The sequence below is a fragment of the Adiantum capillus-veneris genome, chromosome 17 (assembly GCF_014529385.1).
Source record: "Adiantum capillus-veneris isolate H3 chromosome 17, ASM1452938v2, whole genome shotgun sequence".
NCBI lineage: Eukaryota > Viridiplantae > Streptophyta > Polypodiopsida > Polypodiales > Pteridaceae > Adiantum > Adiantum capillus-veneris.
Genome location: NC_140947.1, coordinates 87975880 through 87988199, shown reverse-complemented (window position 1 = coordinate 87988199; position 12320 = coordinate 87975880). Strand labels below are relative to the sequence as shown.

Genomic DNA, 12320 nt, shown 5'->3' with positions numbered 1-12320 from the left:
GTGAAAGCGTCCTTGAATCTCATAGTAGACTGTGCAGTGACATATGAAGTGAAACTCCGTCTCTAGCTCTGCATGGCATAACTGACATATCCTCTTGTCTGCTGGTATGCCTCTGAATCTATCTGTCTCGATCCCAAGCTGGTGTGAAGATGTGCGTATCTGGCCTATGGCACATCGTAACCCATGAGATAGATGTGTGTCCATGTAGCTGGGCCGTGTGACAAATCCGTCTGTCGTGAGTTGGAGAAGATGCTCTCTATAGAAAGCCCTCTTCGTACCCAACTCCTGTGATGGCTCTATCCATGTCCTCCTGGTATCAAGCTGGATAAGATCCTGCCGAATGAGTCTAGTAATCTCCATCCGTGTAAGAGCCAAAGATGGAGCATCAAGAGAATACTGGAAAGGGGGCAGCTTGTCTATGCCTCAGAAACCATGAACTCATGTGTGCATACCAACATGATGTTTCTCCCTGTAATGCCAGCTGTCTAGATGACTCAAGAGCAAGCCTAGCATATCTGTCCCTGGTGGTGTTCCATAAGTTGTGTACAAATGATACTGATCTGGTAACTGCCTCAATCTTCATAGGTGGGGCAGCCAGCTCCACTCGTATGATGTCATGTGAAACTGAGGTCTTGGCTCTAATCAACCTAGAAATCATAGATACCAAGGGCCTCTCCATATTACTCCTTCCAGCACTGTCAACAGATGGTCCCCAAACCTGAACCCCGTAGTGCATAACTGAAGCGACCAAAGTGTCGAAGAGCCAAAGCTTTGTTCGAGGTTCCTGGAACTGAACATGCGAACAAATCCTCTCTAAACTGCCTAGTGCTGCATAGGCACGAGTAAATCTAGTGTCCTCTGCCCCTTTCAGTGTGAACCTCGGTCCACTAAAGACCACCCCAAGATATGTGTATGCATCAGTGTACTCCATACTGTCCTGCCCATATGTGAATGTAGGTGTTGATCTCCTAACCCATTGTGGCTTGGTATTAAATACCATGACCTTGGTTTTACCAAGGTTGACAGACAATCCACTATCCGCTGCAAAACTATGCAATGCGTCCAAATGTGTCTGCATACCCTCTGGTGAGTCTGATATCAACACGATATCGTCAGCATACAATAACAGAGGGATCCATGTCCCCGCAAGCTGAGCACCTCTATCTCCTCCTCTGTCAATATAATTAGAGACCTCATCAACATACGTACCAAATAAAGTAGAGGACAATGGGCATCCCTGTTTCACTCTGATAGTGGAGTGAACTATGTCAGATATCCCCTCTGATGTGCGTACATGACCCATCATTGAACTGTACGATGCCATAATCCCCCATATATCAGCTCTGTGGGTACCCCCAATTCCATAAGTCTGCACATCAATCTGGCCCTCGGTATTGTGTCAAAAGCTTTGCGGAAGTCTACAAAGCTGCAATAAATCCGTCTACCATGTGCTCGACCCTCCTCAATGATAGCTTTGAGTGTAAAGACATGATCTAGTGTGGAGAAACCCCTCCTGAAACCAACCTGCCCAGGTGCCCGTATGCCCATAATCTCTGCCCAACTGCTCAGCCTATGTTCAAGGATGGATGCATACAACCGTGCCAATGGGTGTCCTACCATGATAGTATGGTAATTCCCCGGCACTGTGGGGTCTCCTGTCTTGAAGATAGGTACAATAGTAGATAATCTCCAAGACTCAGGAAAGCCCTCACACATGACACTGTTGAATAACCGTGCAAGCATCTCTGCCAACAAATCCCCAGCATGTATAATGTGCTCTGCTACCAAACCCTAATGATCCTGTGCCCGTCTGGTCTTCATCCTGTCAATGGCCTCCTTTACCATCTCAATGGTAAAGAAGGTGCTCGTAGCCGGACATGGCTGTGGTGGATCTGATAGTGGTGGCTGTCCAGGTACAATGTATAATTATGTTGCATAGTGCCCCCATATCTCCGTAGAAGTAATCACTGGTGGGGGAGACGGCTCATGGAATAGACGCCAAGCCTCTCTTGAATCTCTACTAAGGAAGAGCTGATATAAATCCTGCTCCATCTGGACCAAGAAAGCTCGCTTCTTCCGTCGTACCAGTCGTCGTGTAGCACTATGAGACTGTCTATAGGTGATCACTCCCAATGCAAGCTCCCGCTGGATCTGAGCTCTCCTCTGTCGACACTCCTTATCATACGAGTTGTTTACCAGCTGTTTTGAGGCATGTGCCCAGAACGACGTCTCTGACTAGGCTGAGTGTGTGGGTATGCCTCTGTCGCTGCCACACATAGAGAGAGAGAGAGAGAGAGAGAGAGAGAGAGAGAGAGAGAGAGAGAGAGAGAGAGAGAGAGAGAGAGAGAGAGATTTTTGGCAATGGGATTCTTCCTCAGGTACATCTCGAGCAGCCGAGGCTCGTCGCTTCGCCTTCCTTCGGCGTTGGGCCCGATCCCCACTCTTCTTCACACTTACAGGTGGCCAGATTACATGGCATTATGCCCCCCCTCAGTGGTTTCTCCTCCACTCATCACACAGACCACCATGAGATTGTTTTAGTCGAGTTGTCACTATAGTGGCTCTCACCCTTACATTCAGCTTGTACACCCCACGTGATAGGCTATTTTGGCATCCGCTGGGGATTATATTGTGCTCAGTAATATACAGCCCTGACTTTTCCAAAAGAGAGAGAGAGAGAGAGAGAGAGAGAGAGAGAGAGAGAGAGAGAGAGAGAGAGAGAGAGAGAGAGAGAGAGAGAGAGAGAGAGAGAGAAATGAAATGATATATTAACATCTGAGCAATGGTATCATGCCACAAAGGTACAAAGTGGGGATAAGTGTCACCATGATATAATAAAGCAATGGCATGGAGCCTATCTTGGTCAACACTCAGGGTGTCGTGCTAGAATCTTGTGGATCCTCTGTCGCAATCTCCGCCGGTGCTGCGTGGCTCCCCTCCTCAGTCGCAGTGGTCTCGATCTCCCCAACTCTATAGCTCGGTCAATGAGAGTACTGCTGGTGTGTGTATGGGTGGGAACCGAGCTCTGTGATGGTGGTGTCCCCTCTGCCTCTTTGGTACTCAGACTGAAGAAATCTGAGATGCGTCTTTGGGACTGTCTCTGTCTTCGCCCTCTCAATAAAGCGTCTCTATGTCTCTATATCTCAAGTAGAAATAATCCGAGACACCTTTGATCCTGATGTCTCATGACTCTATCTAACGAGTCAAAACCATCTCTGAATAAACAATGAAAGCGTCCCCGTATCTCATAGTAGACTGTGCAGTGACATATGTAGTGAAACTCTGTCTCTGGCTCTGTATGGCATAACTGACAAATCCTACTGTCTGCTGGTATGCCTCTGAATCTACGTGTCTCAATCCCAAGCTGGTGTGAATATGTGCGAATCTGGCCTATGGCACATCGTAACCCATGAGATAGATGTGTGTCCATGTAGTTGGGCCGTGTGATAAATCCATCTGTCGTGAGTTGGAGAAGATGCTCTCTATAGAAAGCCCTCTTCGTACCCAACTCCCATGATGGCTCTATCCATGTCCTCTTGCTATCAAGCTGGATAAGATCCTGCCGAATGAGTCTAGCACTCTCCATCCGTGTAAGAGCCAAAGATGGTGCATCAAGAGAATATTGGAAAGGGGGCAGCCTGTCCATGCTGAAACCATGCCTCTGAAACCATGAGCTCATCTGTGCATACCAACATGATGTATCTCCCTGCAATGCCAACTGTCTGGATGACTCAAGAGCAAGTCTAGCATACCTGTCCCTAGTGGGGTCCCATAAGCTGTGTACAAATGATACTGATCTGGTGAGTGTCTCAACCTCCATAGGTGGGGCAACCAGCTCCGCTCGTATGATGTCATGTGGAACTGAGGCCTTGGCTCTAATCAGCCTAGAAATCATAAGTATCAAGGGTCTCTCCATATTACTCCATCCAACACTGTCAGCAGACGGTCCCCAAACATGAACCCCGTAGTGCATAACTGGAGCGACCAAAGTGTCGAAAAGCCAGAGCTTTGTTCGAAGTTCTTGGAACTGAACCTGCGAACAAATCCTCTCCAAACCGCCTAGGGCTGCATAGGCACGAGTCAATCTAGTGTCTGCTGCCCCTTTCAGTGTGAACCTCGGTCCACTAAAGACCACCCCAAGATATGTGTATGCATCAGTGTACTCCATACTGTCCTGCCCATATGTGAATGTAGGTGCTGATCTCCTAACCCACTGTGGCGTGGTATTAAATACCATGACCTTGGTTTTACCAAGGTTCAAGGTTGACAGACAATCCACTATCTGCTGCAAAACTATGCAATGCGTCCAAATGTGTCTGCATACCCTCTGGTGAGTTTGAAATCAACACGATATCGTCAGCATACAATAATAGTCCATGTCCCCGCAAGCTGAGCACCTCTATCTCCTCCTCTGTTAATATAATCAGAGACCTCATCAACATACGTACCAAATAAAGTAGAGGACAATGGGCATCCCTGTTTCTCTCCGATAGTGGAGTGAACTATGTCAGATATCCCCTTTGATGTGCGTACATGACCCATCACTGAACTGTACAATGCCATAATCCCCCATATCAGCTCTGTGGGTACCCCCAATTCCATAAGTCGGCGCATCAATCTGGCCCTCGGTATTGTGTCAAAAGCTTTGCGGAAGTCTACAAAGCTGCAATAAATCCGTCTACCATGTGCTCGACCCTCCTCAATGATAGCTTTGACTGTAAAGACATGATCTAGTGTGGAGAAACCCCTCCTGAAACCAACCTGCCCAGGTGCCCGTATGCCCATAATCTCTGCCCAACTGCTCAGCCTATGTTCAAGGATGGATGCATACAACCGTGCCAATGTGTGTCCTACCATGATAGTACGGTAATTCCCCGGCACTGTGGGGTCTCCTGTCTTGAAGATAGGTACAATAGTAGATAATCTCCAAGACTCAGGAAAGCCCTCACACATGACACGGTTGAATAACCGTGCAAGCATCTCTGCCAACAAATCCCCAGCATGTATAATGTGCTCTGCTACCAAACCCTCATGATCCTGTGCCTGTCTGGTCTTCATCCTGCCAATGGCCTCCTTTACCATCTCAGTGGTAAAGAAGGTGCTTGCAGCCGGACATGGTTGTGGTGGATCTGGTAGTGGTAGAGAGAGAGAGAGAAATGAAATGAAATGTTATACTAACGTCTTCAAAAGGCCAAAATGACCTATGAGACCAAACTGTTACAAAATTGTAAATCTGATACCATGTCTGGGTACAAAAAGACTAGAAGAAAAATACTACTACTACTAGAATCCATCCTCATCTGTGGTGGATGTCGAGAGAGTATGGCTCGAATCCTTTTCTGTAGTCTCCGTCGATGCTGTGTAGCCCCTCTCCTCAATCGTGGCCGTCTAGATGTCCGTAGCTCCAGTGCTCGGTCGATGAGAGTGCCGGTAGTGGTCGAATGAGTGTGGGCCGAGCTCTGCAGTGATGGCTGCTCCTCTGGTTGTCCCATATCTAGTGAAAAGAAATCTATAATTCGTCTCTGGGACTGTCTCTCTCTAGCTCTCCCTAGTAAAGTGTCTCTATATCTGTGTAACTCAAGTAGATATAGCCCAAGACATCTCAGATCCTCATAACTCATGACCCTAGAGAAAGGACTGAAACCCTCTCTGAATAAGCAGTGGAAACGGCCCCAAATCTCATAGTATACTGTGCAATGACATATGTAATGTAGCTCTGTCTCTGGCTCTAGCTGGCATAAGCGGCATATCCTGTTGTCTGCTGGTATCCCTTTGAATCTACCAGGCTCAATCTCCAGGAGAACCCACAATAGAAAGAACGACATAGATTCTTCCTACAGTGGCTCATGCTGGATACATCATGCTCATGGGTAATCATATCGTCTGATACAAAGTGGAGGTTTACATACAGACTTAGAGTGAAGTCCACAAGGTGACTCTCATTCCTTGGAGAATCTTGTGCGAACAAAAAATATCATTCATTCCCTCTTTCTCTTGTTGATATTGAATGAGTAGACTCCAGATTTTTAGTGCGATACTGTTTTAAGACTATTTTTAAAGTCAACAAGATTAAAATTTCATGTGCAAAAGCTAAAATATCAATTGCAGATAGGAAAAATTGAAAATATGATGGATAGCCATACGGTTCATTATCCTTGGTTATACACGACTAAGCTTTCTGATGGTTTTTTCATTAGACATAATTCACGTTTCCAATTTTGTCTCGTCTTAAAATGTTTGTTTTGGTGGGTCTTTTGAAAGAGTGCTTAGCCCAGCCCAAGACTAAAGGGTTTTGTTCTGACAGTTTCTTGTTTGTAACTTGGATTTAAAATTGGTGCAGCCAAATATGCTTGTTTTAGATCTCAAAAAGTTTGCAAGCTGCTTCGCTACTTCAGAGACCCCTGATTCGTTGATGCTAGGTATAATTCTTCTACCTTATTGTGTAAGCAACTAGCAAAGTTTGTAAGCAGCATTTACTACTAACTAGTCGAGAGTACCTACTCAGCTAGTACTAATTATTTGTCTTGCTTAGACTGACTAACTCAGGGTACTTACTATTAACAATTGTCTTTAGCTAAACAAGATCCATCACAGCTGTAAAACAAGGCAAAACTACATAGTAGAGGACAAAAAATTATGCTAGTGTATTTGTATATCTTGTTATCACAAGCCAGAGATGATGAAGATGCTCAGTTTATTATGTGTTACAAGGATGATTCATTGTAAACACTGGCAATGATCTTGGAAACCTGACTTTGACAGCCTGACCACTCTCCACTCAAGAGATTCAAGCTTGTCTCCAGCTGTCAAGAAAGAACATAGGCCTAGTAACCATTAACAGATTCCATGCAAGAACCCCGCCAGTCATGTACATGTCGAGTTATTCTGCAAAATTCTCCTTCAAAATCTGCAACCACTACCTTGCAGACCAAACACCAAGATTCAAGGCTAGATACCAATCATTGGATGTTGTGTAATGTATCTGGGCTCCAGAGAGTACAATCTGAGAGCCCACACTTTGTCTGCACTTATGAGGATTTATTACTGCAAATTTTTATAGTTGACATGAAGCTGCTATTTCCAGCTCCAAGACTCAAGTAGCCTTACCCATTCCTGTGCAGCATGCAAGTTCTTTTACCTATTGTGTCAGACAAAGCAGCCTGCTGTATCAAATGGGTGGGTTTGGTTCAGGAATGCAGGATTAGTGTGAAAGGGTGGCAACTGGCCGCGGGCAACAGGTATGTGGCCACAAAGTAACAGTGTGCACGAGGGTTGCTGGTGGGACAGCAGGAAAGCATGAAAGTGGAGAGGGTAGCTGGGTTAGCAGTCGGTAGATGGGTAGCGGTGCTGCAGCCGAAGGACCTTTTGCAATGGTTTTCATGGCCGTAGGGGAGATCTGGTTGGTTACATATGGCTCTTCTCCGATCATAACAATATCAATTCATTGAAAAAGGAATCTTCAGTGGTTCTTACTAAACAAAAATCTGGTAGTAGCAAAATCTTGATCGAATGTAGAAAATTTATTAAATATAGTCCAGCCAACTCATGTTGGCAGGTAGGATCTTTATTAGTCAGGTGGTTCTGTCAGTGCTTTTCACTATCCCATTTAGAGTGCTAAATTGCATGCTTATCTGAGTATGTTCCGTAAATGGTTTTGTGCATTCGGGCTGTTATCTTGCACAATTGAGCATTCAAGGCATCTGATTGCCTTTCATTTGCTGGCTGCCCTTCTCAGCAAAGTCTTGTGGTATGTTTCAGGTAAGTGTCTTCACATAGAAGAGAGAGCCTCCATTGCAACTTTAAAGCTTAATATTTTGGAGGCATCAGATCTGAGGCCGGCTGATATAAATGGTATGCTTCTTGATCAAGTCAATACAGATTCAAGACTTTCTCTAGTACAATCAATTCTCAGGAAATCACGTGCAAATATGTAAACATTACACATGAGCTCAACAGAAGGGATTATTTAGTCCCAGTGTATCATGTTTTCAACATACAGAAGGGTACCAAACAAAGGGGACATACATACATTGATCTAGAAAAGGGTGTGTTATATTCGTAAAAATCTACATATATGGGTTTTTAAAATTAGGGCTTAGAACGCACGTGATATAGAGGATTTATGAATAAACTCCTCGAGCATTGATTGAAGAAAAGAAAAGTCAAAGCTACTTTGTGTTCCTCCCAAGAAAAATAATGCTATAAAAGTATGTCGTGACAACGTCAAAGGTGCAGTGTTTCAATGTCATATATTATCAGTTGATTGGACTGGACAGTGTCCCATGACATACTTTCATGTTTAGTAAGTTGAACCCACTGAGTAATCCCCCCCCCCCCGAGATTAAGCAAGGTTTCTATGCAACCTCAGGTTTGGCAGACCCCTATGTTAGAGGGACTTTTAACAGTCACCGTTTCAAGACCAAAGTACAAAAGAAGACTCTTAAGCCGAGATGGTTTGAAGAGTTTGAGGTTCCAATCGCCAGCTGGGAGATGCCAACTTTGTTGGTCCTACGTGTTCGAGACAAGGATCAGTTTCGTGATGATGATCTTGGGTAAGAAATGGTTTCTGGGAATAAGTTGTTAAAATATTTCTTGTAAAGAAAGACATGGTTGATTATGTATTTTCCAGATTCTGTGAGATTGACATTGCCAAATTAAGAGATGGTCAGCACCATGATCTCTGGATTCCTTTAAAGGACGTGAAAATGGGGCGCATACATATAACATTGGATCTCATAGAAAATGTAAGGCTTGTTTGTAACAGTTTTCAAGGCTTGTTTGTAATAATTTCCATACTCTTTTGTGGTTCTAAATCTGCCTGACTGGAACTTTGGATGCAGGATCCAAAAAGCTCTCTGTCTTCTAATGAAGCAGAAACCAATATGGATGCTGCGGATGATAAATCTTCAATGGCCGAGAGGTTCGAGGTAATCAACCTTGGTAAGGGAGAAAAAGATGGGTACTGGTCCATTCTCAGTCCAGGGCAGCCTGCAAGGACAAAAAGCTGGCAGCAACGGCAAGGGACGACGAGACATGATAGTCGAAAAAATCAAAAGGACAATCTGGAGTCTACGCAAAAGAAGACACTGGTTTCTAGCAGCAGTGAGGCATCTGATGAAGAGGAAGTGGAAAAGATTAAGACGAAAAGACGAGGATTCTGGGACCGACGGCGACATCAACCCTCTTCGTTGAGCATTCCGAGCGATAAGAATGGATCTGTTGAAGATGCTGATGAGTTTCTGGCTGTGGGAATGAAAGGGACCACAGTGAGATTGAAAGTAGAAGACACAACAACAAGCAAACCTGACAGTGTGAAGGACTTAGATGGCAACCACACCCTCGATGCCGACATTTCTCAAGAAGCAGATGCCGCCCCTGAGACTCCGTCCAAACGCGCTCACGTGAAAAGCATGGCAAAAGGTCTGTTAAAGCATGCTGGCAAGACTGCTCATAATCTTGGTTCTTCCTTCAAACGGAAGGGATCGACCAAGAAGGCAGCGAATGACGAAGTTAAAGACTGTGCTACGTCCATAACTCCTTTCAGTGAACCAAGCCCTCTTATTGAGAGGAAGCTTTCCATGGAGAGTACACCTGTTGAAGAGAATGAAGCCATGGGAGGTGCTGATAAGCAAACTGCTGGATCAAGTAATCTTCAAGAAGAAATCAATGAAGCAAGACTGCCCATTCAAGAAGGAATCAATGAAAGAAGACTGCCCATTCCAGAAGGAATCAATGAATCAAGACCGTCCAATATCGAAAATTGTCCACCTAGTCCTAGGACTCATAATGTTGAATCTACTAACAAAAATGAGGGAGTGAGTATAGAAGATAAACATACAGAAAGAACTTAGGTTTCGTACCATACGGGAAGCAATAGTTTGTGGACACAAGCTACTTGTATTCTACATAATGAAATGTACATATTCTTCTAAACGATATGTAGTGCGAACATGAAGTAGCCCACAGCTACTCAATTGTAAATATTCAATTGGGAATGCTAAATGTAGAGCATGTAAAATTCAAGTCAACACATCTGGATTGTTACTACTCAATTTGTACTGTGTGAAATTGAATTCCCATACGCACGGATTCCACCTCCGATCTTGTACCTTGTGCTATCATCTTATTTGGAAAGATTAGTTCAATTCTTTTAGAAATAAGTGTCTGAGCTTCTTCTTGTAGGCATACAATTGCATCATGAATCCCTCTTTTTTTAACAAATTATGTATAAGGTTATTCCAAGAATTGTAAAAGCCACCTTTGTATTCATTCTAAAAAGAATAACACTTTCCCCAATTTTGTTTGCGGATTTTGGTAATCTTGGGTTTGAACTAGAGACCTTGCCCATGAAGTGCAATATTCAAGTCGAGTGATATTTTTTCTTTCTCATGCTCAACAGTGGCAAATTGTATGCCAGAATGGTGAAACTTTGAATTATACAGATAGTAAAAGGTAACATTCAAAATTTAGGAAAGCATATATGAATAACATGTATGCAAAATTTGCCAATCTTGTAGTAAAACTTTTGAGCCTTCCAAGTATGCTTTCTCCAACCATTCCTAGAAAGGGCTGATCCATGATGAAATTGTTAATTTGATAAAATTGAAGGAGCTTTTTCTTTGATGATGAATGTGAATTTGACCAACTCCAAGGAAGTTTTCCTCTACAACACATCCTTGAGCATAGGACCCAAGTCCAACGAATGGTAAGGTACTCTATAGCTACTTGCTTTTTTTCAAAATCCTTCTTTCATAATGAACGTGAATTCACAATCCACACTAACTCAAGCAAAGTATCAAAGTATCTTAGAATTGACGCATGAGTAAACTCAATTTTTTTAATTGGTGACACTCTTAGTGCATGAAATTACCCCTAGAAGAAAACTAAAGTGTGTATGAAGCTCATAAGTATTATCCTACTTTGAAGTGCTCCTTATGCCACACTACATATGTAGTTGCACACCATACTATGACATGCGGGGAGGTGATACTGCCTCTTTTGGGAGGGTTTCATCATGTCATGGTGTCTGAAGACCAAAAATGCCTAACACTCTTTACTTTGAATCCCTAGAGATGGTGTGCACTCCAACTCGGCGCACGTAATTTTGCTCTATGAATGAACATGTTGACTTATTGGCCCCACTTCCCTCGACTGTGACGCCCGGGAATGGATAGTGAGTGTCCTTTCCCTATAAAAATAGCGACCCATGGCCGGGAGCCATGGGGAGCTGTTTTTACGAGGGAAAGGAAACACATTGTCCATTCCCTACCTCTGTGTGTGTGTGTGTGTGTGCGTGCGCTCTCTCTCTCTCTCTCTCTCTCTCTCTCTCTCTCTCTCTCTCTCTCTCTCTCTCTCTCTCTCTCTCTCTCTCTCTCTCTCTCTCTCACACACACACACACACACACACACACACACACACACACACAGGAAGAAGAAGAAGAAGAGAGTTTTAACGTCGTAGGAAACTATTCCACAAGACCTTAAAGATCTAGCCGACGAGGAGTTGAACTCAAGACTTGTTATTCAAGAGGGAAATGGCATAACCAATATACCACACTTGGGTGATAGAAAGGTTATACCATTTTCCTCCTTTTATTAGCACGCGCACACACACACACACCCACACCCGAGAAGAAGAGTGTTTTAACATACCAAGCGATAGACATAATGATTTTTACATACATGAAGATGGCATGGTGCAAAGAGATTGAGGTGGGTTTGTGCAAGACAGTCCAAGGTACTGAAACTATTGGCATTTGGCAATCGACACGGACTTGTATTTTTAATGCTCTCTCATACTCAATCGTAATAAGACGCACTAACACGAGGGGCAAGTACCAGTAAACTACATCAACAATGGCTGTCTTGCATAAATTATTCAAAATAATATGAATAATACAATAAACTTTGTATATTATCAAATAATACACGAGTAAAATGAATAATTTTTGTTCTTTCAATCGATACTTTTTCGTATTCCCCATATTTCCAAAGTTGACCGGCTAGCACCCTTTTATTATATTCTATTCTTAGAAACCAACCCTTTTCACCTATTGTAACCTATCAAAATGGTGAATTTCGAAATGTAGGGGGTGATTGAGGCACGCCCTACTTAAAATGTAGGGGTAACGCTAGGTTATCACCAAATTTTGTGGATGAGGTGCCACAAAGCTACGAAGAGTGCCCAAAGAGTTGGTATAACGGTACAGCTTTAGCCTCTCAAGCTACAGATTGTGGGTTCAAATCCCCCGTTGGGTCACGCTCTAGAGGGACACCTTGTGCTCACCTGGTGTTCACGTTGCTAGGGCTCTTTCCCTTGG

General features: G+C 43.7%; 1 protein-coding gene across 3 annotated transcripts in view; it reads left to right on the top strand.

Moving 5' to 3' along the window:
• The window catches only part of LOC147437658 (C2 domain-containing protein At1g53590-like), a 109096-nt gene extending 99068 nt beyond the window's left edge, over positions 1-10028 (top strand). For all 3 annotated transcript variants that reach the window (XM_086487154.1, XM_086487155.1, XM_086487153.1), the window contains 5 exons: positions 6341-6419; positions 7759-7851; positions 8369-8552; positions 8630-8744; positions 8841-10028. In XM_086487154.1, the coding sequence (XP_086343280.1) occupies positions 6341-6419; positions 7759-7851; positions 8369-8552; positions 8630-8744; positions 8841-9851 (1482 nt within the window). In that variant the 3' untranslated portion in view covers positions 9852-10028. The remainder of the gene's footprint in view (positions 1-6340; positions 6420-7758; positions 7852-8368; positions 8553-8629; positions 8745-8840) is intronic.
• The last annotated feature ends 2292 nt before the right edge of the window (positions 10029-12320 follow it).